Here is a 27,507-nt window from a genome sequence, read left to right on the forward strand (position 1 = left end):
AGAGCACCAAGCTCTGATACCAATTGTTAGACCCTAGAGGGGGGGTGATTAGGGTCTTATGCTAATCTAATCCGATATAAATGCTAATTAAAATTAATTAACAAGTCCTAGCAAGTATGAAATACAACAATGTATATGAGCTAGGATAAGTAATATGAACAACAAGATATATCCTAACAAAGAGATATAGGCAATGTATGTGCAAGGATATATAAACTCAAGGGTAAACAATCTAAACTATATAGTGGGCAATATAATCAACAAGCAATATACAAAGGCGATATAAGATATGAACATAAAAGTAAGTGCGCCAATGCAATCACAAACAAACAATATGATTACGGAGTTCGGTCCCCACGACCTACGTCTCCGCTCCTCACCTCGAGGAGATCTCCACTATCACAACCGGGTTTTCTACGTTCACCCGAACAACGTTTACACCTCATAATACAATTACTATGCAATCACACCTCACACACTAAGTGTTGGTCCTAGCCCGTGTCCTCCTCCTCAAGTGCTCGGTTACAACCTCTCTCTAGGCACGTCAACCGACGCCACTCCTCTTGGATTCGACCCCGTCTCTTACCACACACTTCTCTTAGTGTACAAGTGTATTACAAGTGAATCCTCACAAATAGGCTCAATAAAAAGTGTTTGTTCTCTATAATGAATGAGAACGAATTATAAGCTCACTCTCTAAGTTACACAATCCCACAATCTATAATGAATGAGAACGAATTATAAGCTCACTCTCTAAGTTACACAATCCCACAACCCAATTATACTATGAATGTAAATACAATAAGCTCAAATGGTTGTGTGTATAAACATAGAGAAAATAAAATCAACTAAACTCAATATAAACACTAGCTTAATAAAATGATAATCAAACAATAAAATATAAAGCTAGATTGAGTTTAGAAAACTTCTCCAATAAATGACAAGAGTGAGAGAGAGATAGTTGATTGCTCAAACTCTAATAGATGATCTCCTCAAGCTCTTGTGGAATTGAATTCTCAAACTCAAACACCCAATTGCTTAAAAGCTTCTAAACAAACATTAAACAAACTTAAACCCTTGTTTAAAACTCTTTAAACTTATTTAAAATATTTCTTGAGTACCCTTAGAAGTATGAGGGCATGGGGTATATATAGGCTCATGAAACAAGTCCAAAAACCAAGAAAAACACCTCCAAAACATTAAAATAAACAAAAAAACAGAACTACTTAACAGGTGACACAAGTCGACTTGACAGAAAGAAAAACACATGCAGAAAGACAGTTTATAAGTCGACTTATAGTAGACTTATAACAAGTCGACTTAGAGTAGACTTATGATAAGTCGACTTAGAGTAGACTTATAACATGCACAAGCAGTTTCTGCAGTTCTGGAAAAATACGTATCTGACTTTTTAAAATAATATAAAAATAGTAAATAAACTCTAAAAATCATGAAATTTTGAGAGAAGGTTCTACGCATGTATAGTAACATGTTAGAGAAAGAATTTCTGAAAAATCTCTTTCCAATTGAGAGAAATAAATATTTGAACACAGATAAACAGTTTCTAAAAAACTTCTGAAAACTCGGTTTTGTAAATTCAATTGAAAATAACAAAACAACTCCAAAATTAGTAAAACTTGGGGAAATGTTTGCATATATGAATATAAACATGTAAACTAAGAAATTTTTCAAATTGTATTTCCCAATTGTGAAAACTCATGTATTTTGCAAGTATGTCCAAAACATAAAAAGTTGATATACATGAAATTTGATGTTTTGACATAACCACAACTTTAAAACATTTTCAAACGTTCTTATTGACTTAATAAAGGATATAAAATGTTGTTATAAAGTCTATAAATTAGAAACACAATATTTTCACAAATATGCATATTTCATATATATAACTATATTTATATATACAAGAAACCAAAAACATATATGTATATATATAAACTATATATATATATACAAAACCAAAACGTGTATGTGTGTATATGATTGAGCTTAAAGTACTAACACACATAATATAAAACCTAAAACTAAATTATCCAAGCTTGATTGGTCTTCAATATGCTTGACTTGGTAATCTCGCGGATGAAGCTTGAACTTGATCTTTAACTTTGAATTGCAAGGCTTCACTCCACGATTCCTTAAACCTCCATTGTATATCATCGTTAAAGCTCTATTCTATCCATTATCCAACTCGTTGTTTACCTAGAATAAATACGAAAATACAAACACTAGACAAACAACATTAGAAGTAAATTGTTTGTTAAACATCATTAGACAAACAACATTAGAAGTAAATTGTTTGTTAAACATCATCAAAACAAGAAGGCCAACAATCTCCTCCTTTTTCAAGAAGGCCAACAATCTCCTCCTTTTTGATGATGACAAATAATTTACAAAAAGGATATATGCATGAAAGAAAATGAATATTGTAAGTATAATATATCATGCATATAAATAAGAAAGAATATACTCACAATATTTCTCCACCTTTGACAACATCAAAAAGGGGACAAAAGGATTAAGAGAGAGAAAGCTCCCCCTACAAATAAGCATGGGTGAGTATAAAACAATTATAGAGATTGCTCCCCCTATCAAAATGCTTTAATGAATATATGCAATTAAAGCTACGACAAAAAAAAAATATGAGCAAGCATAGATGAAAAAAAAATGCTAAACACAACTCACATACATAAAGACAATGAGATGAAAAAAAAATGCTAAACACAACTCACATACATAAAGACAATGAGAACATATATAAATATATCAAGGTGAAAAATAGTGTCTCTGAGAACATATATAAATATATCAAGGTGAAAAATAGTGTCTCATATCAAAGAGCATAAAAACCATTTGTACAGGTAGATTTATGAAATCAAAAGAAGGGAAACATGAGAATCATGCAAAAAGTTTTCAAATGAAAACAAATCAACAAAAAGAAATCATAAATCAAAGTTTAAATCCAAAAACGATGTTTGATCAATGAAGAAAATTTTCTTTGTGGGATTTGATCAAACCACATATGGAATACATTATAAGGCACGAATAGATGATCCATAAGCACAAACACATAAATATCATCATATAAGTGAAATATAATGAATTCAAAGCAATAATTCAAAATAAAATCTTTGATAAAAGAATTTCAAGAGAGGCAACAAAATATCAAGCTCTTAAGCTTGTTCTAACCCATATAATAATTCTAGCATCCGGTAAACATGATTTGGGAATAAACACCCAATAAATCCGGAGGGTTATATAAATACAAACCTCTCATCAAAATCAAAGCTAGGAATTATGAAAACAAAAGAATTTGACCAATAAAAGGAATTGTTTTCATAAAATTTTAAAATACAATTTTCAATACCAAGAAAAAGAAAATTAAAAACACTAAAATTCTTGGTTTAAAATCAAATTTGTTTTGGTACCCAAGTATTCTTGGTACCAAAAGATTTAGGGATATGACCCCTATCATTCAAGCTCAAAGCCCTAGGGTTATGAACCTGTTTGGGCGCATGTGGTGCAAAAAAGTAGTCAAAACAAAAATTATATAAATGACCTTTACGATTGCAATTTGTGCAATGAAAAGGTTGAAATAATTTGCGTTGACCAAATGGTTGTGCACGGGAAACATTAGAAACATTTGCAAACATGGATGATCTTTTAAAATTATTTTGCAAATGTGAAACTCTCTTTACATCAAAACAAAATTTGGTCAAATGACCAAATCGACCACAAAAATCACATTTAAACACATGAGCATGCTTATGATGAACATGATGAGTATGTGCATGTGTATGTGATGAAGAAGCCTTATGAGATGCACAAGAAACATTAGTCTTGGAGGATTTATGTGCATCATAGCAAAACTTGGCTAAATGGCCTTTACGACCGCAAATAGAATACTTATAAGTTTTGCTATACATGTGTGCAAAGTGTATGGGTTTAGAAGTTGTAGTACGAGACTTTGCACCCAAGTCCATAAGTTTCTTATTATCTACAATGCATGTTTTAAGGGTTGAATCTAAAGATGATATGCGTTCTTTAACATGATCCAACTCATTTTTAGGCATACAAGCATTGGAAATAGAAGTAGATGAAACATGATCATATTTAAATGAATTAAACTTATCCCTAATAGTTTCTACTTCTATCATGACATCATTTTTAGCAAGTCTTAAGCTAGCAATAGATGAAGATATATTATTATTTTTCAAACTTAATAACTCGTTGTTTTCTTTCAAAATAGCATTCTCTTTAACAACATTATCAAGTTTGAAAGCTAGCGACTCATGATCAGATTTCAAATCTACATGCTTGCTTTTAAGATCAATAAAGTTATTTTATAATTTATATGCACAAGCGAGTTCATTGATGGATATATCACTTTCGGATTCCGAATCGCTTACCACACTAGGGCTCTCGCCTAGTGGCCGTGTGCATGATGATGCTCCACACTCACTTGAAGAACAATCCTCCAAACTACGTCGGATTTCCTCCAAGTTTCCTTGATGTGCTTCAATAAATTTTTAAAGTTTGTAAGCACTATCAAAATGAACAAATTTGTTAGAAATGGAAGAGTCAAAAGCATTAAACAAAAATTCTAACAAACGCTTGTTCATTGAAAATATTTTCTTATCATGATTTCTCCACTTGGATATCTCCAAAGTGGGCACAATATAAGCACAATCAATAACTTCCCATAAATCGATATTTCTAGATTCAACAAATAGTTTAAATCTAGAAGCCCATTGTGCATAGGAAAAATTGATGAATTTAGGAGTAATATTTTATTCATAGCCTAAACGAAATATATTCATATTCATGTGAAAATATGCAAGTAAGACAAAAGTAATCATAACTAGATTAGCACAAATAAGATAACTTGGATCTTTAACTCAAGGAGATTAGTCCTTAAATCAAAGAGCACCAAGCTCTGATACCAATTGTTAGACCCTAGAGGGGGAGTGATTAGGGTCTTATGCTAATCTAATACGATTAAATGCCAATTAAAATTAATTAAAAGGCTCGGCACCCACTTTGGTAAAGGTGTTGGCTAGGTTACGCAAACCGCTATGGAGGTCAGCAATCATAGCAGAAAGAAGAGATAACCTGCCTCTGACAACTAGTTGCACGGCGGGAAAGAGAACTTCAAGAGGAAGCGCCTCAGAAGACTGATGCGGCACTACACATCTCTTTAGCCAAATGGCCAGATAACCGGAAAGAAGAGTTGCAGGCTTCATTCTCTTTGTGGCTTGCCACAAGAAAGTGTTGAACTTGGTGCCCTTAAGAAAACCACCTTCAGATGACTCAGTTCTGTAAGACTGAGCATTAATCTTCGTGATTAGCTGGTTGACGTCAGAAGGGGTCAGAATCGGTGATTCACAGACTTCTTCACCGGTCGGGCTCTCAAGGTTCTGAAATAGGTAGTCGGCGAACTGTTTTAAACTGACTCGAGCCGCCTTCTTACTCTTCACTTCAATCTTGGCTATCGCTATCTGATAATGACAAGTTAACTCCCAGAGGATGTCATAAGCAGGAGAGCAGGCCTTCTTCATTTTCATCAACTGACGATTATTAGGAAAATATTCTTGGTAAGGAGTATTCCCCAATGGCAATCCGGATACCTTCATCATTTCGTGGAGCGGAAGCCCTAATTCCCCATACTTGGTAAGAAAGGTATTGGTCTCCGGAATATAAGACTCGAACAAAGCCATAAAATGATCTGCACTCACTGGGAGACCATGCATACTAGCTCGGATTGGAGCATATAATCCCAAATCCCGCAACTCCTGATCCCAACGATGGAGTACGTATTTGGTCATCCTAGCCCACCATTTGTCAGGAAGAGAGTGAACCCATCCATAACACCTGAATCTTGGAATGGGAAGTTCTCGACCAACCCGAGCGAGCTTATTCTTTACGGTATTGGCCCTTATCATCAGTTCGTTTTGGGGCCCACCATCTGGTCCAAATATACCAGGGTGAAGACCACGAACATCAGGCCTACCGACGGAGCCAGGAGCGCTAATATCTTTACCAATATAGCCGCAATGAACGTGCTCATGGTCTTCTGTCAAGTGCCACGTCATTTCCCTCGAAACAGCCAAATTCCTCAATTGCAGAAGGGAGTACTGTCGAGGAAATGGAGGAAGGAATAGAAAAGAACCTTCATGTTCATTCAACCAAATTTCAGAGCCACGGCAAAGTTTGTCTGGATCTTCTACCGAATCTCCGAACAGATAATCAGTCTTCTTCAACGGTTCAGTAGAATCTCGAATTGGAGTTAGGGGTGAATCAGTCAAAAGAGCGCGCAGGGTACGACGACCTCCCTCACGAACCAACTCTGGAATACTATTATCACGATTTTCGCTAAATTGGCGAGCCTCTCTAACCAGAAAGTCGCCGTTGAAAGAGGCATGAAGAGTACCGCTTTGACCTGGATCCTCTCTATCAGAGAAGGCCACAGAAGGAAAGGGGACTGCAAAGAAAGGTTGGAAAACAGTTGGACCAAAAAGGCTAACAGACGAGAAAACCTTCACTAAGTAGCCGCGGCAGTTGTTGCTGTCGCGCGTTACCGCGGCAGTATACACTGTCGCGCTCAGGCGCGGCAGTACGAGCTGCCGCGGTAACTGAACAGCGACTCTTGATTTTGAAAAGGCACGAGTTCGACGAATACCCGTGTCTTAACTGTGGTACATGCCTTGATTGAACAAGGTATGTGTTTTGAAGCGTCAATCCCCTCGGTGGGGGATGTCAACTCTTCCCGAATGCCTCTCAACGGAGACAAACGAGGTTATATGCACAAAATCAACAGTTTCAGAGAAGAGAAGTGGAAGAAACTTACCCCCAAAGGATGGAACTGCAGCCTCGACATCCTCAGGTGCTGGTGCCGCTGATTTTCCCTTCGAACCACGAGTCTTCTTTGGAGACATGGTGAAATCAACCTGGAATCAAAGAAAATTAGGGTTTAGAGATGAAATCTCGAATTAAATAGCAAAATAAACATGAAATACAAGGGATAGGCTCGGTTCTTACCAGGGGAGAATAGAATCAAGTTTGATCAAGGGAAAAGATCAAAATCAAAGAGAACTCAAAACCCTAGATCTTAAAACCCTAGGTTTTGTTTGAGCAAACGCAAAGATGAAGAGGTGGAAAGGGGAAAAACCAGAAAAAATCCTTTTATAGGGTTTTGGAAGAGGTTTCGAACTCAAAGAGGCGGGGAAAGGTGACCCGAAGAAGCCCAAACGTCAGAGTTATAATCTGACTGGCCGAAGCGCTGCGCGGCACTCGACACTGTCGCGCTCGAGCGCGACAGTCTATGTTGCCGCGCTAAAGCGCGACAGTGTAAGCTGCCGCGGCAGCTAACACACCATGGTTCACTCTGGCATGTATAAATACTGTGCATGCACGATAATTCTTCGACGTTTGAACACATACATCTCTTGCTGTATTTGGAATACACATCTGAACACTCCGATGAGTATATGAGTATAAACTGCATCTCCTTGAACCTCCCAACGGGTACATGAGGTTAAACTGTTTCCCGAACACTCCAATAGAGCATATGAGTATAAACTATTTCTCCATTCTTCAACAACAGTTCTGATTCAAGACTTCGACGACGGGCACGCGATAAACGCAGCACCGGAGGAATCTTAGCTATTCTACAAAGCATTGAGTAGACTAAGAGATAAAGAAGTCAAGGATTGAAGCCATTCACAGACCATTCTACGCAATTTCCTCAACAAAGAACTGGAGAAATTGCAGGGAAAGCCTATCATATCCAAAGTGTCCCAGACTCCTCTCTAAAAGAAATGATGAGTCTGAGATACTTTGGAGGGGGTATCTGTAGGCGTCAAAAATGCTTATAGACATTCAAACACCATGCAAGACAACATAGAAGAACGATATACACGTCATCAGACAGCACTGTGGCGCTGCAGCCAATGGTGTCGCGGCTTAGGCGCGGCAATCCAAAGCGTCGTGGCTAAGGCGCGGCAGACCAAGGCGCCGCGGCTATAGCGTGGCAGACCAAGGCGCCGCGGCTATGGCGCGGCAGACCAAGGTGCCGCGGCTTAGGCGCGGCGGCCTATAGTGTCGCGGTTGTTATAAGAGGATGACGTGGCAGTTATAAGACAGTTATTTGATGATTTTTTGAAGCCCACGTGGCAGCATATCAAAGATAGAACGTGTGCTGACGTGGAAAAGCGGTTAAACCACGAAAAAGGTGGTTAAAGTTCGTGGGAGAGTAGTTTTGAGCGCGATGGAACGTGCTCATAACCGTCTCTTTGGCCGCGGCAGCCTATACTGCCGCGCCAATAGCCGCGGCAGTGTAGACTGCAGCGGCCAAAGAGAAAACGGCCAGTCAGTTATTTCGCCTCCGTTTCAACTGTGGTGCACTGAGAGCCCTATAAATACCTCCCTAGGCACGAATTAAAGGACAGAGAGCATTTTTGGAGCAGAAGATACTTGAGTCTTTGGTGATTTTGAGAAAGAAAGAGAGAATTTTCACCCTCTGACAAGCATCATTTGGTGAATCCTAGAGATCTAAGCTCAGACTTGATCTTTGGAAGAACGGACATCTTACATCGATAAGATATTCGTTTTCAAATCTTTACTTCGATAAACGAAGGAGAGATCCTTAAACAACCTCTCGATCTACGAATCGGTGGTCCACGAACTAAAGCATTCCCGGCACAGGCAAAGTCCCACAAAAGCAGGAGTTGATAAACAATTTCTGTGTTATTTTCTCGAGAGTTGTATTTTCTTTTATTTTCATTGTAATTCTTTGTAAACGATCGAAGTTTTAATGGAATCTGCAATGGAAACAACTTTCGCTGAAAACAAACTGGCGACCACAGTGGGAGCCAGCGGCCTCGCTGCCGAGGCCGCAGTGTCGCAGCCGATTAAGATCATCGTCACCGAAGAGATCGAATATGAATTCGATCAGGCAAAATACGAGGAGTATATGTCATCCTCGTCATCAAAATCCTCCTCACCCCGCAAGTGCAGGAAGATTTCTTCTCCCAAGAAAGTTCCCGAGTCTTCAGTTCCAATGAAGACCGCAGGTAGAGATTCTTGCCAAGTCATTGCAAAAGAATCAACCTGCGACATCTCTGTTCCGAATGACCCTTCACCAGTTCAAGGGTCCTTAAACCAAGATGCTCCGGTATTGACAAAGAGAGCTCGTCAGAGACAACGTCAACGCCGCGCTCGTCAATTGGCTAAGGCCATGCAACAGACCGACGGGGTCCATTATTACACGGACCTAAAGTCGAGGAATCAAAAGATGGTTCAGTTGCCCCAAAGGCAAAATAATCACATCTCTGCACAGCTTACGACAGAGGAATGGACTCTGGTCAAAAGAGCCCGTTCTACCCTGAAGGAGCGTATACAAAGGCGTCAAGCAAAAGCTGCTCACGCTCGTGCCCTTCGTCAACAAGTGCAGGAAAACAAAAAGGAAGTGGTAGATGGAAAACCACAAAAGAACTGTAGAGTTTGGGTTCCCAAAAACGAGAACACCCAAAGAATACAGAGGAAGTCAGTCTTCAACCGCGGCAGCACAGACTGTCGCGGCTCATCATATAACCGCGGCAGCACGTACTGCCGCGGCTCATCATATAACCGCGGCAGCCCATACTGCCGCGGCCCATCAAACAACCGCGACAGTTATGGCTGCCGCGGCAAAGAGAAGGTCAATGAAGACCCCATTTCAACTCCTTCAGCATCCGTCCCAAGCCCGTCTGCTGCGTCACCAGTGAAGATTCAGGACAAGCCGGACATATTGAAAGTCAAACTCACAGAATTAGATCTCCTTAGTTTGGCATTTGATAATCAGGGCAAAGCCCCAACCAAAGAGCAGTCAAACCCAGCAAGTAAACCCTTAGTGGTTTCTTATACAGGGGGTCGTAAACATCCTCCTGTCAGAACTGCACAAGTCCAGAACGAGAGAATACCAGTTCATTCTCGTCTAGGACCGATGATGACACCATTCCCGCAAGGGGGTGGATTTAAAAATCCAACCTTGGATCGCTCAGAAGCGACAACAAGTCGTCCTGCGCACGTTAACAAGGTTCAGAAGAAAGAGATAGGTTGCTCAAATCGTAACAACGATGAGCTGTACTATCAGAAAAATAACTCAAGAAAAAGAGTTGTACAAGAAAACGAGTCTCACTGCTCCTGTGAGAGACTCATCAAGGCAGTGCTGACAGAATGCGGATGCTCTAAAGCGAATTCAACAAGAGTCTCCGTATTTCAAAGACTTTCAAGTGAAACGTCAAGACCCAAGATGAGACGTTTCAACAAGAAGAAACCGGCAGTCCGACAAGATGAGTTCCCTGAGGTCACTATTAATATGACCAACAAAGGGAAGCAAAAGTCAGTCAATCCCGACCCTGATTTCTCTCCAGGGGGGAGAGTTGAGCGGGGTCTTTCTCAAAGGATGGCGCGGTTACAAAGAAGAGCCAACCTACGACGAGACTACAGGAAAATGCACGAGGGGCTATCTTCAGATGAAGAAATGTCAGATACTTGTTCAGCCATTGCATCGGACGATACCGCATCCAGTGTTGGACAAGCCAGAGAATCATTTGCAATTACGCCAGACCAATTGGCTCACATGCTGCAAGAAGCATTGGCTAAACAACGCGAAGAAATCAGAGCTGAGTTCAAGACTGAGATGGAGTTGACTATGCAGCAAATGCGGGATTTGCAGGTTCAGCAACACCAACCGGAATCAAGCCAAAGAGCGGAATCCAGTCGGCGTAATGAAGAGGATGAGACGATATTTGAAGATCATCCTCTAGATAAAGACAACTCCGGAAGCGATCCGACCAAGTCAGCCACTCAACCTCCACAGATCTATTTGAAGAAAAGCGAGGAAGAGGACAAGAAGATGCACGATCTTGAGAGCAAAGTCAACGCTTTGATGACGGCTCAAGAAGTGAAGAAAACGGGCATTCCATACCCGTACCCGAGGGAGTGGGACCTGATTCCTTATCCCCAGAAATTTAATTTGATTAACTTTACTCCTTTTGATGGCAGGGGTTCACCAACTCAGCACTTGATTTATTTTAAGTCGCATCTCGGCGCAATATCCGGGAACGAAGCCCTGATGGTTCGGTCATTCGTGGGGACCCTTCGCGGGCCTGCCTTCGATTGGTACCGACGTCTTAAGCCCGGGAGTATCACTAGCTGGGAGGATATGGAAGAACTATTCCTCACCAACTTCTTCGACGACGACACAGAAGTCTCGATCGGCACGTTGTTGGACGAAAAGCAGAAGGACGGGGAATCTGTTGATGTCTTTGTCAAGCGATTCCGGGACAAAGCAGTGAACTGCAGAGATCCACTTACTGAGGAATTTATTCTACAAACATGTCATAATAACCTGTCCTTGGATGTATTAGAAGTGGTAGGGGTTGTTCACTCTAAGACTTGGAAAGAATTGAAAATGAGGGGTGAACAGGCTGAGCGCTTTCTCAAGAGAAAGAATTTGGAGAGAGGTTTGCCACCAGCCAATAATCAGAATCAGAAGCAGAACTTTAATCCTCGAGGCAGAGGAAGAGGGTCGGTGGCCGCTGTCGATGCACATCAAACGTCACAACAGCCACCGCAGCAACAACCGCAACAATCATCCTTCCAGTTGGCGCCAAGCCAGAATCAACAGCCTCAGAAACAGTTTAAGAATTCTGAGCCCAGATTCCCGAAGGAATACTCTTTCAAAGATGATGAAGTTCCGGTCATCTTCAAATACTTGTTAGAGAACAACAAGATCAAGCTTCCACCGGTCACAAACCAAGAAGAAGCAACGAAGATCAATGACCCAAAATATTGTGCATACCACAGAAGGGTCCACCATCCTACTAAGACATGTTATGTCTTAAAGGATAAAATACAAACATTAATTGATGTTGGTATTGTGACGCCGAAGCCAAAGGAGAAGAAGGTAGGCGCAAACGCGGTCTCTATTAGCTTCGGATCGGTTCCTTTGTCCTGGTTTCAAGCCGAGCCAGTATCAAAGGTCAAGATGCAAACCATCAACGATGACCCTCATGGACAGCGCCAGAAGGGGCTCGTATCTCACACAGCCCCCAACGGCGAAATCCTTTGGGTTCATCCGGATTTGCTTGAAGATGAACAGTGGACGACATCCAAATCAAAGAAGAAGTCAAAAAACAAGGGAAAAGAGAAGTCCTGTTATGGAGTCTCAGCAATCCCCGAGAAGAATGATGAACGGATAGCAGCTTTATCCCTTTCTGATGAGGAGCAGGAAGTTTTCGCTACACGAAGTGGAAATGAATACCATTACAAATATCCGGAAACTTCTAACCCAAACGCTACAACTTTGAAAGAGTTGGGGATAGCTACAACTCCTCCAGTACCTGCTGAAAAGCCGCAACAACCGGCTAAGCAAAAGGAGAAGGAACCTCAACCCAAAGAGGTTCAAATTCCGAAGCAGTCTCGTTTTAGTCGACCGATTGGACGAGACAAACCGGAAAGCTCGAACGCACCATATCGTTTCGACGTTATGGCTCAGCTGGCTAATATCCCAGCAAGAATCACATTGTACGAGTTGCTGCGCCTCTCGAAGGAAACCAGGGAAGCTTTACAAGAAGCTTTGGCTGATTCTGAGGTATTCCTCACTCAGATCAAGCCAACTCCCGAAAAGCCAGAGTCATCAGTACAGCATTGCAATCTGGCAGCCACAAAATTCCCTTGCATCGCTTTCACAAAAGAAGATATGCAAGTTAGGAATTCGAAGCATGATAGGCCTCTATATTTCACCGGATATATTGGCTCGAGCATGGTCAACCGGATCCAAGTCGATCCGGGTTCCGCTGTTAGCATCATGCCACTTCGATTGATGTACCACCTCGGAATTCCCGCTAACAAGTTAGCCTCTACAGGAACGGTTATCTATGGTTTCAACACAAGCGGGTCACGACCGTTGGGAAAAATCCGGGTGAAGTGTCAACTCGGAGATCTGAAGTCTGAAGTCACCTGCTATGTGATCGATGCGGAGACTTCCTATAACTTACTGTTGGGTCGTCCATGGATCCACGGTAATCTTATAGTTCCCTCCACCCTCCATCAGTGTTTGAAGTATGTCGACACTAATGAGGAGGTCAAGACGGTGGTCGCGGATAAGCAACCATTCAAGGGGTTAGAAAATTACTTTACTGACTCCCTTCTTTATGGTGCCGAATCCGAAACTGAACCATCGGCCCATGGCACGGACAGCGGAGAAGAAGCTGATACCGAAGCCGGGTTCGATTATAGTGAAGGTCTTGTACTAAATGACATTGAACCTCTTGTAATCGATCTTGACGGTGATGAATCGTCGGACGAAAGTTGTAACTGGCAGCTTGCCGATGAAATAATAAAGGGTGATTTAGAGTATTTGCCTTGTCTTGATAATGTAATGCAGGAACTGTATAACAACCCTAATCTACATATGCCGCTTCGTTCGTCTTGTACGACGACGAAACGCCTCCAAGATTCATGCGGAACAACTGTAATCTTACCCGCAAAAGTATGGGGTGAAAAAGAGATAATCTTTGGAAAAGGGGAACTATCCCCTACTCCAGATCATTTCTTAGACAGTAATTCGGATGAAGAAAAACCCGGGCGACACTTCTCCCGGTATAGTTCTCAAGCGAATGACTATATGGCGAGTCAAGGCTATGACCTTTCACTTGGTGAAGGCCTCTATTTTGGTCAAGGTGTTAGGGTTCCACCCCGTCCTGCCTATGTACCAAAAGGAAAACCAGATAATTATTACAGTCGTAATAGGGGTCTGGGTTATGCCTCATCATCCGATGACGATTATGGCCAACGGATAATTAACCAATTAATAGACAGGAGTGGGCATTCATCTGACACTTCAAATTGGGATTCTGATGTAAGCATTGGAGAAAAATTCAAAAGTCTCATGTCAAACATGGCAACAGTCGATCCTTCTACAACAGAAGAAGACGATCAGTTGCCCACTTGGGAAGATCCTTGGACACATTACATGAATGTCCAATACGGGGATCGATTCGAGCAAAGAGAACCTCCTACTGAAGATAAGGTAGAGCAAGTTAATATGGGTGACGAAAATAATCCAAAACCTATATTTATCAGTGGGGATCTTCCACCAGACGAGAAAGATGAACTAATCGCCCTCATCCGAGAGTATATCGACGTGTTCGCTTGGAATTACGAAGATATGCCTGGACTCGACCCAAACGTAGCAATGCACACCCTTAATATAAAATCGGATGCTAAACCTGTCAAACAACAACAAAGACGGTTTCGGCCGCAAATTATGGAGGCAATAGAAGTTGAGGTCAAGAAGCTAATTGATTCAGGTTTTGTCAGAGAAGAACAACATCCCGAATGGTTGGCCAATATAGTCCCAGTTCTTAAAAAGAATGGAAAGATCAGAATCTGTATTGACTTCAGAGATCTGAATACCGCCTGTCCTAAAGACGATTTTCCCCTACCAATTACGGATGTCATTATCGACAACACATGCGGGTTTGAGAGAATGTCGTTCATGGACGGATTTTCTGGGTATAATCAGATAAAGATGCATCCAGATGATGAAAAACATACAGCATTCAGAACACCCCTGGGTGTTTTCTGCTACACTGTTATGCCATTCGGCTTGAAGAATGCCGGCGCTACGTACCAACGAGCGATGACGAAAATCTTTCAAGAGCACCTCCGGAAAACTGTCGAATGCTACGTTGATGACCTGGTCGTTAAGAGTCGCGATAAAAATGACCACATTAACGATCTGAAGACGATGTTCGAGCTTATGAGAACTCATCAGCTGAAAATGAATCCGACTAAATCCTTCCTTGGAATGTCGAGCGGTAAATTTCTTGGGTTCGTCGTCACTACAAAGGGTATTCATATTGATCCTGATAAGGTGAAAGCGATACATGAGCTACAACCACCGAAGAATCTTAAAGAACTCAGGGGGTTGCAAGGCCGATTGGCATATATCCGTCGGTTTATATCAAATCTTTCCGGAAAATGTCAACCATTCTCTAAACTTGCGAAGAAAGGCGTGTCATTCGTTTGGGATGAAGCATGCCAAAGGGCATTCGAAGATATTAAGAAATATCTAGCGAATCCTCCTATTCTCGTTGCACCGAAATCGGGCAGACCGTTTTTGATTTATGTCAAAGCGACGAGCCATTCGTTAAGTGCATTACTTGCACAAGACGACGATAACGGTCACGAACAAGCTGTGTATTATCTGAGTCGTACATTGGTAGGAGCTGAGTCTCGTTATCCGATAATTGAGAAGGAATGCCTCGCTTTGGTATTCGCGATTCAGAAAATGCGACATTATTTAGTCGGACAGACGATTTATGTCATTTCCAACATAAATCCCGTACGAGTATTCATGACCCAACCGGCTTCCATGAATTGGCGGTTGGCTAGATGGGCCTTACTCCTATCGCAATATGACTTGTACTTCAAGCAACAGAAATCTGTTAAAGGACGAGCTATTTGCGATTTTTTGGCGGAAAACCCTACGAAGGATGTAGTCGAATTGTACGACGATCTGCCAGATGAAACTCACGAAGTTAATACCACCTCGCATCAACAAGTGTGGCAATTGTACTTCGATGGGGCTTCTCGATCAACCAACGTGGCAAGTGCACCCGGATGTTCTAAAATTTCCTCAGGTGTGGGGGTCGTTTTAGTTTCCCCGGAAAAGCACATCTTGCCTAGAGCATATTCACTAACTGAGCCATGCTCTAATAACGTGGCTGAATACAATGCATTAATAATCGGACTTAATTTCGCCAAAGAACTGGGGGTCGAATACCTCGAGGCTTTTGGAGATTCTCAACTGGTAGTTAATCAAATACGAGGGGAGTATGAAGTCAGAAATCGAGACCTGATTCCATACCACCAGGTGGCCATCGAGATGGCAAGCTCGTTTGAAGAATTTTTTATCGAGTACGTTCCGCGTCTCCAAAATGCATATGCAGACGCATTGGCAGCATTGTCAGTATCCTTGGCTCAACCTCCCAAAACAGAGCAATTGATTACAGTGAGGACTCACCAGCTTATTGTCCCAATCTACGATTCGAATGCCAAAGAGGTTTACTCAATAGGAGTTGAACCTGAAGTTCGAGATTGGCGTTTTCCTATTATCGACTATGTCTTACATGGTATATTACCTGAAGATGTAAGAGAAAGGGAATCGATTCGACGAAGAGCACCGAGATTTTATTACAATGCCGCAGCGCAAATGTTGTATCGACGATCGTATGATGGTCTTTTACTCCGTTGTCTATCCGGAAAAGAAGCGGAACAAGCACTCAAAGAAGCGCATGATGGAATATGCGGTGCACATCAGCCCGGTCCTAAGCTCTGTGATCGACTTAGGAGAATCGGGTATTACTGGCCAACTATGGTAAAAGACGCAGTCGACTACGCACGAAAATGTGAAGCGTGTCAATTACATGCGAATTATATGCACATACCCCCTGAGTATCTACATCCTTCGGCGACATCATGGCCGTTTGAGACATGGGGAATGGACATTGTAGGTCCTATTTTTCCGCCTTCGGTTAAAGGGGACCGTTTTATTTTAGCAATCACCGATTATTTCTCGAAATGGGCAGAAGCAGTTCCACTTAGAGAAGTAAAGACGACTAATGTCATCAAATTTATCAAACACCATATCATATATCGATACGGTGTGCCAAGGCGAATAGTACACGACAACGGTCCTCAGTTCGTGAGCAACGCATTCATCAAGTTCTGCGGTAAATTCGGGATTAAGGACGTTTCGTCAACCGCTTATAATCCTACAGCTAACGGACTGGCCGAAGCTTTTAACAAGACTATCATCAAAATTCTGGCGAAATTGGTGAAAACCAATAAACGAGATTGGGACGACAAACTCGGCGAAGCTCTCTGGGCTTATCGTACGACCGTCCGCACGCCTACAGGAGCCACCCCGTATGCTTTAACGTATGGGTGTGAAGCCGTTCTTCCATTGGAAGTGCAGATTCCTTCTCTCCGTATCGCTCTCGTAACGGGAATGACGACGGAAGAACATCATCAGAAACGTCTCGAGGAATTAGAGATATTAGATGAGAAACGCTTGGAAGCTCAACAACAGATCGAGTTTTATCAAGCTAGAATTTCTCGGGCTTTCGATAAAAAAGTCCGACGACGAAGCTTTAAAGAAGGAGATTTAGTTCTCGCTGTTCGAAGACCTATGATTCTCACTTCTAAGAAGAAAGGCAAATTTGAACCTAAATGGGAAGGACCGTTTGTAGTAGAAACAGTCTACTCGAACGGTGCCTATCGCCTGGTTACTCAGGATGGCAACAAATTGATGATGCCAATCAATGGAAAGTTCCTGAAAAAGTATTATCCGTAATGCTTTCAGGATAACTTACGTAAAACGGGAAGTTTCTAGAAAATCCTATATGGGATATTTCAGGATAACCCGATATCAGTTGATTATTTTAAATGAGAACTGATTATGCGAATGATACGTTCTTAATTGTTATGAAAATAATTAGGAACCTTTTACTACTTTTGTTGAGATGAGATTTAATGACAAGTTAATCTTTCCTCACAAAACCCTGTAATGTGATCATGGAAGATGAGATTCAATAATTTATAATTTCACGCTATGAAACCTCCACCGGTCGGATTGAGCAATCATCGTCAGTCGGTGTCAGTTGACAAATTATTTCATGTTAAATGTTTGAAATCAAAATTTCCCATCGAGTAGTTCGTGCAAATCAACGAACTCATTGTTATTTGTACCCTATTCCAATTTCTCACCTGGTCAAACCTTTAAATAGTTAAGACCAAAACCAAAATCCCCTCTCGATTCCTTCCATGAACGAGAGATCCTCAAAACTCCCACTTGGTCAAACCTTACTACAGTTAGGACCACAACCAAAATCTCCTTTCGATTCATTTTGCGAACGAAAGATCCACTTTCGAATTGAGTAATCAAACCTTACGACAGTTAGGATTATTCAGGTCAATCCAGATTCTCTAAGTGAAGATCCCACTTCGAGTTTCTTTTGCTCCAGGAGATAGAATATAAAATTCTTCCTCTCCAATTCTGGGTTTATCTCTACCAACAAACAAGAGACCAGGAGATAGAATATAAAATTCTTCCTCTCCAATTCCGGGTTTATCTCTACCAACAAACAAGAGACCAGGAGATAGAATATAAAATTCTTCCTCTCCAATTCTGGGTTTATCTCTACCAACAAACAAGAGACCGGGAGATAGAATATAAAATTCTTCCTCTCTGATTTCGGGTTCGTTGTCCTATATAGGAAGCGCAACCTATTCACACTTTAAAATCCATATCACATGGGGGATGTTATCTCTATCCCTTATTAGAGATAAGCCTACATCTAACACATGTAGCCTACATATTCAATATGATAGTTCAAAGCCTAAAAGAGTTTAATTCTTTTAGCGCAACGTTATATGTGAAACGGACTTAGATAATTCACATACTAGCCCGACTCAAACGGTAGTTGGTAAAGGCATATCAAATCCGTTGATGGCTGAGGATTTGCCAAAAATCCTATAAGTATTATGACTATTTATTCTAAACAAGAATGAGTAATCATAATAAAATCTCAATAAAAAAGAAAAGTTCATTGTATTAACCAAAAGAGTTCAAGCAAAGCAGCACAAAAGAAAAGATGCATGTTTTCAAAATTACAATAATTTGTAATGACGGAATTCATCTTCTAATTTAGAAAGCTTTGTCGCGTAAGCCAATTCGAGCTCAGGTATCAGTTTGGCTTTAAATTTTCTTTCATCGATACTTTGAATTCTGGCAACCTCTTGTTCTTTGTCATCAAAAGTCTTGTTCTGGAAATTAAGTTGCCGGAGTATATCCACCTCAGCTTGAGTTACTTCTGCTAGATCAGACTCCAAAAATTCGCAAGCATCCTTAGCTTCGGCAAGTCGTTTCTCTAACTGGGCTACCTCTGTCCGACGTGATTCCAAATCACGATACAGGTCTACCTTGATTTGAGCTTTCTTGGCAGCACTCACCCGGAGTTGATCAATGCGAGTCTTCAGTGTTTGAAGTTCGGATTCAGCGGATTTCTGAGAATCACGCCATGCTTGTAGCCTCAGGTCCATTTCGGAAGCGATGTAAGAAGGTGCGCCATCAACTCGAAAGTTCTGTAACTGTTCAATGTGTTGTTTAAGATCGACCAAATAAGCTTCTATGGAGTTAGATAATTCGGTGCACCCCTGTTCTTTAATTCCTGATACATGGCGATCGAGAGACTTCCTGAAAAGTTCAAATGGTGAACCTTTAAGAAGAATCCGATCGACCATGGCGTTTAAGAAATGAACGAAGCTTTGGACGTCAACACAGAGGGCAGCTTTGTCCGGATCTTCATCTGCCAATAAAACTTGAATCCGCTCGGACAATGAAGAAGAAATAGCTGCAAAGAGAACAAATAAGTTAAGTACAAGAATATGTACGCTCGCTGGAAGAATTCACGACCGAGTTACCTTGGCTTGTTGAGGTCAGAGCAGATTCTATAACAACAGGGATCTGTTCAGGAATAACGATCGTCGGTTGAGTTACTATAGGAGACGGTTGTTCACCTGAAACACCTGATGGCTTCGGATCCAAAGCGACAAAATCTTGAGGAACAAGTTCTGTCAACGAGAAAAGGATGAATGATCACTCCGCAAGTATTAATCCAACTTCAAAGCACGATTAGACAAAACGTACCAAGCTGAGTCGAAGCGGCAGGGGGTTGTTCTCCCGCTGTATCCTTTGACCCTCCTACTTCATGATCCACTAGAGTCGGAGCAGAAAGCACAACAGGTTCAGCTTCGACAATAGCGGAAGTCGGGGGAGCAGTGACTGGTGGTTCAACTTCAGCTGGGGGACTTGCCAAGAGTAAGAAACCCAGACCTTCAGGTTGATCACATTCACCGATGACGGTAGACGCATCAACTTCGTTAGTTGGTCCTACGTCTAAAATTCTTATTTCAGTCCTTCAAGAACAATAACAGATGAAAGTACAGTTGAAAACTGGAGTCTAAAAGGGTATACCTTTTGATGCATCTGCTTCAGCTGAATCAACTCGAGTAGTTGGTCCTGCAGTAGCGGATGGAACCGGATTTGATAGTATATCGGAGATCTCCTGGTGTACATCTTCAGAAATGTCAAGATCGAAGTCTCGCTCATCGAAATCTCCGATACCCATATCATGGGTAAGTTCGATATCTCCCGGTTCGTCGACTGTGATGTCTGTTAAACAGAAGAACTCGTCAACACATATACAAGAACTATCAAAGAATCAAAACAAATAAAGTGAGATTACCTTCAACAATAGTTGCGGGATTAGCAGCGCTACTACCCGCACTCACCTCCTTTAGTTTAACTAAAAGAAGATAAAGCGCACAAGTTAGTAGGAGAGGAACACGTTCTGATTCACTTATCTTCCGAAAATGTCCCCCAAAGGAGAAAACATCAGTACCTGTATCTGCGGTTGGCGAGGTCGATGTGGTGGCTGGAGGAGGAACAATGTCCATATGAAGGGGTTCCTCGTTCATAGCCTTGTGCACTTGTTCAGTGAAGCTAGATTCATCAACATCCATTAAACCCGGAGAAGAAGGCTTGGGCACGATTTCCCCTTCCTCTTCTGATTCAACTGCAATGATAAAAGAATAAATGCGACGCCTTATTCAAAAAAGAAATAAGATAACAGAAAGGAGATGAAGATGAAACTTTACCCCTTTCATCAACTGGAAGATCCTGAGTAAACTTCTCCTCAAATAACGGAGAAAGTTGGCGTTCCCGATGAGCCGTCTTTTTAATCCTCTTCGAGGCACGAGAATCTCGAGGAACCTCGGAGCTTTCATGTCGAAACTTGGTACGTAATTCGGTTCCTTGAGTCGGCTGAGGTTGAACCTCAGAAGGAGCAGTAAGCCGAGATCTTTTCCTGTTAATAAGCGGGGCAACCTCTTCTTCCTCTTCTTCTGCCTCTCCCTCCTGAGAAAGCCATCTCAAGGTCATCTTGTTGGAGGACGACAGGGGAATGTTCTTTTCCTTCATTTGTATACCTTTTGAAGGAGCACCGGGTAATTTGGGCGAAGAAGCTCGACGAGTCCTGTGAGCCACGGGAGACAAAGGTACATCACCCTCTGCGTCGCCTCGGGTCTCATCCTCTTCGCTGGATGTCTCGAAGTCGTCGCTCTCTTCGGAATCAGCTACCTGTTTTCCTTTACGAGAAGACGTAGCGGGCTCCTTTCCTTTTTTTGATACAATTCTCCGAACTACAGCCTCGGATTCCAGTTCGTGGAGCTTCTTCTTCGCAAGAGGAGTATTGGCGGCTAAAATCCACCGGCAGTAGAGGAAGGTTAAGTAAAGACCAGGCTCAGCGACAGGCAAACTAAATCGAGCTCCGGTACAGCCAGCAACATTCCAGAACCAGGCACGTACCCCATCAATAAGGCCTCCGCAGTTTATCAACCATTTATTGGGATTCCCGATATACAATTGATCGTAGCCGAATTGTCGCGCAAAACGGCAAGGAAAATAAGGCTCAATCCTGCAAATGTTCTTCGATCGAAAAACATTATAGCCTGGGCGAATGTTCATGAGCCAATGAAAACTACCCGTATCGAGAGAGGTCCTGTTAGCCCCAGGCATTTCCTCGTCAACAAGCGTGTCATTATAGGCACCAGAAAACCGAGGGAAACACTTATAGAATTCCCAGCATTTGGCATTCTTGAATTGCCTCACACGGTCAGTCCATGGTCGGGAAGGATATAACCACTTACATCCTTCTAAGAGCTGCAGCAAGGGGATTTCTGGATCAGACGCATCAGGCGCTGACATCATGTCCGATCGATGGAGAACTAGCCACGCCATCAAATAGGTGTACGGAAATTCGACGCTCGACAAAGGAATCTTAGTTGAAGGCTCGGCACCCACTTTGGTAAAGGTGTTGGCTAGGTTACGCAAACCGCTATGGAGGTCAGCAATCATAGCAGAAAGAAGAGATAACCTGCCTCTGACAACTAGTTGCACGGCGGGAAAGAGAACTTCAAGAGGAAGCGCCTCAGAAGACTGATGCGGCACTACACATCTCTTTAGCCAAATGGCCAGATAACCGGAAAGAAGAGTTGCAGGCTTCATTCTCTTTGTGGCTTGCCACAAGAAAGTGTTGAACTTGGTGCCCTTAAGAAAACCACCTTCAGATGACTCAGTTCTGTAAGACTGAGCATTAATCTTCGTGATTAGCTGGTTGACGTCAGAAGGGGTCAGAATCGGTGATTCACAGACTTCTTCACCGGTCGGGCTCTCAAGGTTCTGAAATAGGTAGTCGGCGAACTGTTTTAAACTGACTCGAGCCGCCTTCTTACTCTTCACTTCAATCTTGGCTATCGCTATCTGATAATGACAAGTTAACTCCCAGAGGATGTCATAAGCAGGAGAGCAGGCCTTCTTCATTTTCATCAACTGACGATTATTAGGAAAATATTCTTGGTAAGGAGTATTCCCCAATGGCAATCCGGATACCTTCATCATTTCGTGGAGCGGAAGCCCTAATTCCCCATACTTGGTAAGAAAGGTATTGGTCTCCGGAATATAAGACTCGAACAAAGCCATAAAATGATCTGCACTCACTGGGAGACCATGCATACTAGCTCGGATTGGAGCATATAATCCCAAATCCCGCAACTCCTGATCCCAACGATGGAGTACGTATTTGGTCATCCTAGCCCACCATTTGTCAGGAAGAGAGTGAACCCATCCATAACACCTGAATCTTGGAATGGGAAGTTCTCGACCAACCCGAGCGAGCTTATTCTTTACGGTATTGGCCCTTATCATCAGTTCGTTTTGGGGCCCACCATCTGGTCCAAATATACCAGGGTGAAGACCACGAACATCAGGCCTACCGACGGAGCCAGGAGCGCTAATATCTTTACCAATATAGCCGCAATGAACGTGCTCATGGTCTTCTGTCAAGTGCCACGTCATTTCCCTCGAAACAGCCAAATTCCTCAATTGCAGAAGGGAGTACTGTCGAGGAAATGGAGGAAGGAATAGAAAAGAACCTTCATGTTCATTCAACCAAATTTCAGAGCCACGGCAAAGTTTGTCTGGATCTTCTACCGAATCTCCGAACAGATAATCAGTCTTCTTCAACGGTTCAGTAGAATCTCGAGTTGGAGTTAGGGGTGAATCAGTCAGTAGAGCGCGCAGGGTACGACGACCTCCCTCACGAACCAACTCTGGAATACTATTATCACGGTTTTCACTAAATTGGCGAGCCTCTCTAACCAGAAAGTCGCCGTTGAAAGAGGCATGAAGAGTACCACTTTGACCTGGGTCTTCTCTATCAGAGAAGGCCACAGAAGGAAAGGGGACTGAAAAGAAAAGTTGGAAAACATTTGAACAAAAAGGCTAACAGACGAGAAAACCCGCACTAAGCAGCCGCGACAGACGTGGCCGTCGCGCGTTACCGCGGCAGCATACACTGTCGCGTTCAGGCGCGACGGCACGAGCTGCCGCGGTAACTGAGCAGCGGCCTTTGATGTTGAAAAGACACGAGTTCGACGAAAACGCGCATCTTAACTGTGGTACATGCCTCGATTGAACAAGGTATGTGTTTCGAAGCGTCAATCCCCTCGATGGGGGATGTCAACTCTTCCCGAATGCCTCTCAATGGAGACAAACGAGGCTAGATGCACAAGATCAATAACCTCAGATAAAGAGAAGTGGAAGAAACTTACCCCCAAAGGAAGGAACTGCAGCCTCGACATCCCCAGGTGCTGGTGCCGCTGATTTTCCCTTCGAACCACGAGTCTTCTTTGGAGACATAATGAGACCGAACTAAAAAATCAAAAAAAAATTAGGGTTTTTGTGAGATCCCAAACAAAAGAACGGAATCGGGCCATAAAGCATAAGATGCAATATGAAGAGGTGGAGAGGGGAAAAGCCAGAAGATCCTTTTATAGGGTGTTTGAAGAGGTTTCGAACTCGAAAGAGCGGGGAAAAGTGACCCGAAGAAGCCCAACATCAAGTTTATAACTTGACTGGCCGAAGCGTTGCGCGGCACTCGACACTGTCGCGCTCAAGCGCGACAGTCTATGTTGCCGCGCTTGAGCGCGACAGTCTATGTCTACGTGCTCCTGGCATGTATAAATACTGTGCATGCACGATAATTCTTCGACGTTTGAACACATACATCTCTTGCTGTATTTGGAATACACATCTGAACACTCCGATGAGTATATGAGTATAAACTGCATCTCCTTGAACCTCCCAACGGGTACATGAGGTTAAACTGTTTCCCGAACACTCCAATAGAGCATATGAGTATAAACTATTTCTCCATTCTTCAACAACAGTTCTGATTCAAGACTTCGACGACGGGCACGCGATAAACGCAGCACCGGAGGAATCTTAGCTATTCTACAAAGCATTGAGTAGACTAAGAGATAAAGAAGTCAAGGATTGAAGCCATTCACAGACCATTCTACGCAATTTCCTCAACAAAGAACTGGAGAAATTGCAGGGAAAGCCTATCATATCCAAAGTGTCCCAGACTCCTCTCTAAAAGAAATGATGAGTCTGAGATACTTTGGAGGGGGTATCTGTAGGCGTCAAAAATGCTTATAGACATTCAAACACCATGCAAGACAACATAGAAGAACGATATACACGTCATCAGACAGCACTGTGGCGCTGCAGCCAATGGTGTCGCGGCTTAGGCGCGGCAATCCAAAGCGTCGTGGCTAAGGCGCAGCAGACCAAGGCGCCGCGGCTATAGCGCGGCAGACCAAGGCGCCGCGGCTATGGCGCGGCAGACCAAGGTGCCGCGGCTTAGGCGCGGCGGCCTATAGTGTCGCGGTTGTTATAAGAGGATGACGTGGCAGTTATAAGACAGTTATTTGATGATTTTTTGAAGTCCACGTGGCAGCATATCAAAGATAGAACGTGTGCTGACGTGGAAAAGCGGTTAAACCACGAAAAAGGTGGTTAAAGTTCGTGGGAGAGTGGTTTTGAGCACGATGGAACGTGCTCATAACCGTCTCTTTGGCCGCGGCAGCCTATACTGCCGCGCCAATAGCCGCGGCAGTGTAGACTGCAGCGGCCAAAGAGAAAACGGCCAGTCAGTTATTTCGCCTCCGTTTCAACTGTGGTGCACTGAGAGCCCTATAAATACCTCCCTAGGCACGAATTAAAGGACAGAGAGCATTTTTGGAGCAGAAGATACTTGAGTCTTTGGTGATTTTGAGAAAGAAAGAGAGAATTTTCACCCTCTGACAAGCATCATTTGGTGAATCCTAGAGATCTAAGCTCAGACTTGATCTTTGGAAGAACGGACATCTTACATCGATAAGATATTCGTTTTCAAATCTTTACTTCGATAAACGAAGGAGAGATCCTTAAACAACCTCTCGATCTACGAATCGGTGGTCCACGAACTAAAGCGTTCCCGGCACAGGCAAAGTCCCACAAAAGCAGGAGTTGATAAACAATTTCTGTGTTATTTTCTCGAGAGTTGTATTTTCTTTTATTTTCATTGTAATTCTTTGTAAACGATCGAAGTTTTAATGGAATCTGCAATGGAAACAACTTTCGCTGAAAACACCAATCTCACCCACCCAAGGGCAGGGGGTTCCATCTCCGCCTCCAAGTCTGGGGAAAGTTTCCTCCCCAGTTCCTGATTTGCGGGAATTACTGTCGAGAGGAAAACCAACAGTACAAACAGCTCACTCATGTCAATGTGAGAGGCTTATTTCGGCGGTCCTGTCAGAATGCCATTGTTGTGGATCCACACCTCGGCAGTCCGTATTCGACAGGTTGACGAACGTCGTTAGGCCTGCCAAACGACAACGCCGCTACAGAAAGAAGACAGCTGAAGCGGAATACCCTCAGGTCACTATTAATATGATCGGTCGAGGGAAAACCTCGCATACTGATTCCGATGAGTCACAGAAAAGTCACTCCCCAACTGTTAGGGAAATTTGTGACCAGTTCGAAGGAGTATATCAGAATACTCGGACGCGGACAGGAGCTATTCGCCCGGTTAACTATCAAAAGTTAGCCAAAGGCATTACAACAAGTGAAGAACATTCGGCAATAGCCGAATCTCAATCTTCAAGCTCTGTCGGAACACAGGAGGTTTCTGCTTACATGATAGGAAACCCCGAGGACATAGCCAAAAGAGTGGACGAACATCATGTCATGCTCCAGGCACAGCAGGAGATACTTCTCCAATTAAAGGATATGTTGGCCCAACTTCTCGCTGAAAAAGGCCACAAACCTAAATCTTCTCGGCGGACTACGTCAAAGGGAAAGCAAAAAGCAACCGAACATTCGGATCATGAGACTCACCATCTGGAATCCTCTTCCGAAGGTGAGAGGGAGATAGAAAAAGAACTGCACCCTCAATCCACCAAGGTGGATGAACTGGAGGCTCGCCTCAACGCAATTGCCAACCGAAGCGAGCTCCGCGAAGAGGGAGTAGTGCGGCCTTACCCTGCTAAGTGGGATACAGCTCCATACCCACCGAAATTTAAGGCCCCTACCTTACAACCGTTCGATGGTACAGGATCGCCGAATCAGCATATTTACTACTTCAAATCCCAAACTGGAGATGTGGTAGCGAACGACGCCATCCTGACCCGCTTGTTCATCGACACCCTTAAAGGAGTCGCTTTCGAATGGTTCATGAAGCTGCCTGCTGGATCTATCCAGAAATGGGTAGACCTGGAAAGGCTATTCTTGGCCAGGTTCTTTGAGGACGATACCGAGGTCTCAGTCCCAACTCTTCTCGCTACTAGGCAAAGGAAAGAAGAGTCCATCAAAGCCTATGTGGAGAGATTCCGCAGCATGGCATTGCGATGCCCCTCAGGTATGACCCAATCAACTCTGGTTGAAACTTGCAGGCACAACCTGCAAACCCAGCTCCTTGCTCAGATGGGAGTAGCAGAATGTCGCTCCTGGAGATAACTAGTTTCACAAGGAGAACAAGCTGAAGAGATAGTGGCGCGAGTCAAAGCTGAAGAAGTGCCACACGCAATCAGCAAAATGCCCAGCGGTCTAAGGGAAAAGAGACTTTAGCAGCCGACTATACGCGAGTACCACCGCCGAATAAGCAGGGTTAGGCGCCAAATCAGCAAAGAGCGCCCAAGCAGTATTCGTTCAAAGAGGAGCATGTGGATACATTATTCCAGTTGCTTCGAAAGAACAACAAACTGCAACTGCCTGAGATCAGGAAGCCGGATGAAGCAGGGAAAGTGGATGACCCTAATTATTGTCGTTATCACAGATTCCTTGGACATCCTACCAAAAAGTGCTATGTCTTCAAAGACATCTTGCAAAATTTGGTGAATGCTAATGTGCTCACCTTGAAGCCAGAACAGAAGACCGTATCCACTAATATGATAGCGGTCCAATTCGGTAACTTTCCCCCAGTGGTAACTGCAAAT

General features: G+C 43.0%; 1 protein-coding gene across 1 annotated transcript; it reads right to left on the reverse strand.

Annotated features, from left to right (window-relative positions):
• Positions 1-18,615: 18,615 nt before the first annotated feature.
• On the reverse strand, positions 18,616-23,887 carry LOC109828202. Its single transcript, XM_020395233.1, has 8 exons — positions 23,800-23,887; positions 20,788-23,433; positions 20,532-20,705; positions 20,376-20,435; positions 20,105-20,302; positions 19,778-20,026; positions 19,552-19,701; positions 18,616-19,481 (listed from the first exon to the last, which is right to left on the reverse strand). Exons 1-8 carry the CDS (start codon positions 23,885-23,887, stop codon positions 18,739-18,741), a joined length of 4,308 nt encoding a protein of 1,435 aa, XP_020250822.1. The 3' UTR covers positions 18,616-18,738.
• Between the last annotated feature and the right edge of the window lie 3,620 nt (positions 23,888-27,507).

Source organism: Asparagus officinalis, unplaced genomic scaffold, assembly GCF_001876935.1.
Source record: "Asparagus officinalis unplaced genomic scaffold, Aspof.V1 AsparagusV1_Un833, whole genome shotgun sequence".
NCBI classification, from domain to species: domain Eukaryota; kingdom Viridiplantae; phylum Streptophyta; class Magnoliopsida; order Asparagales; family Asparagaceae; genus Asparagus; species Asparagus officinalis.

What these genes read in the sequence shown, in the direction of transcription:
- LOC109828202 (XM_020395233.1), bottom strand. Translation starts at nt 23,887, where the DNA reads ATGTCTCCAAAGAAGACTCGTGGTTCGAAGGGAAAATCAGCGGCACCA. An exon ending in CTCGCCAACCGCAGATACAG is followed by an intron (nt 20,436 to 20,531) that starts GTACTGATGTTT and finishes ATCTTCTTTTAG; the next exon opens with TTAAACTAAAGGAGGTGAGT. An exon ending in TGAAGCAGATGCATCAAAAG is followed by an intron (nt 20,027 to 20,104) that starts GTATACCCTTTT and finishes TAAGAATTTTAG; the next exon opens with ACGTAGGACCAACTAACGAA.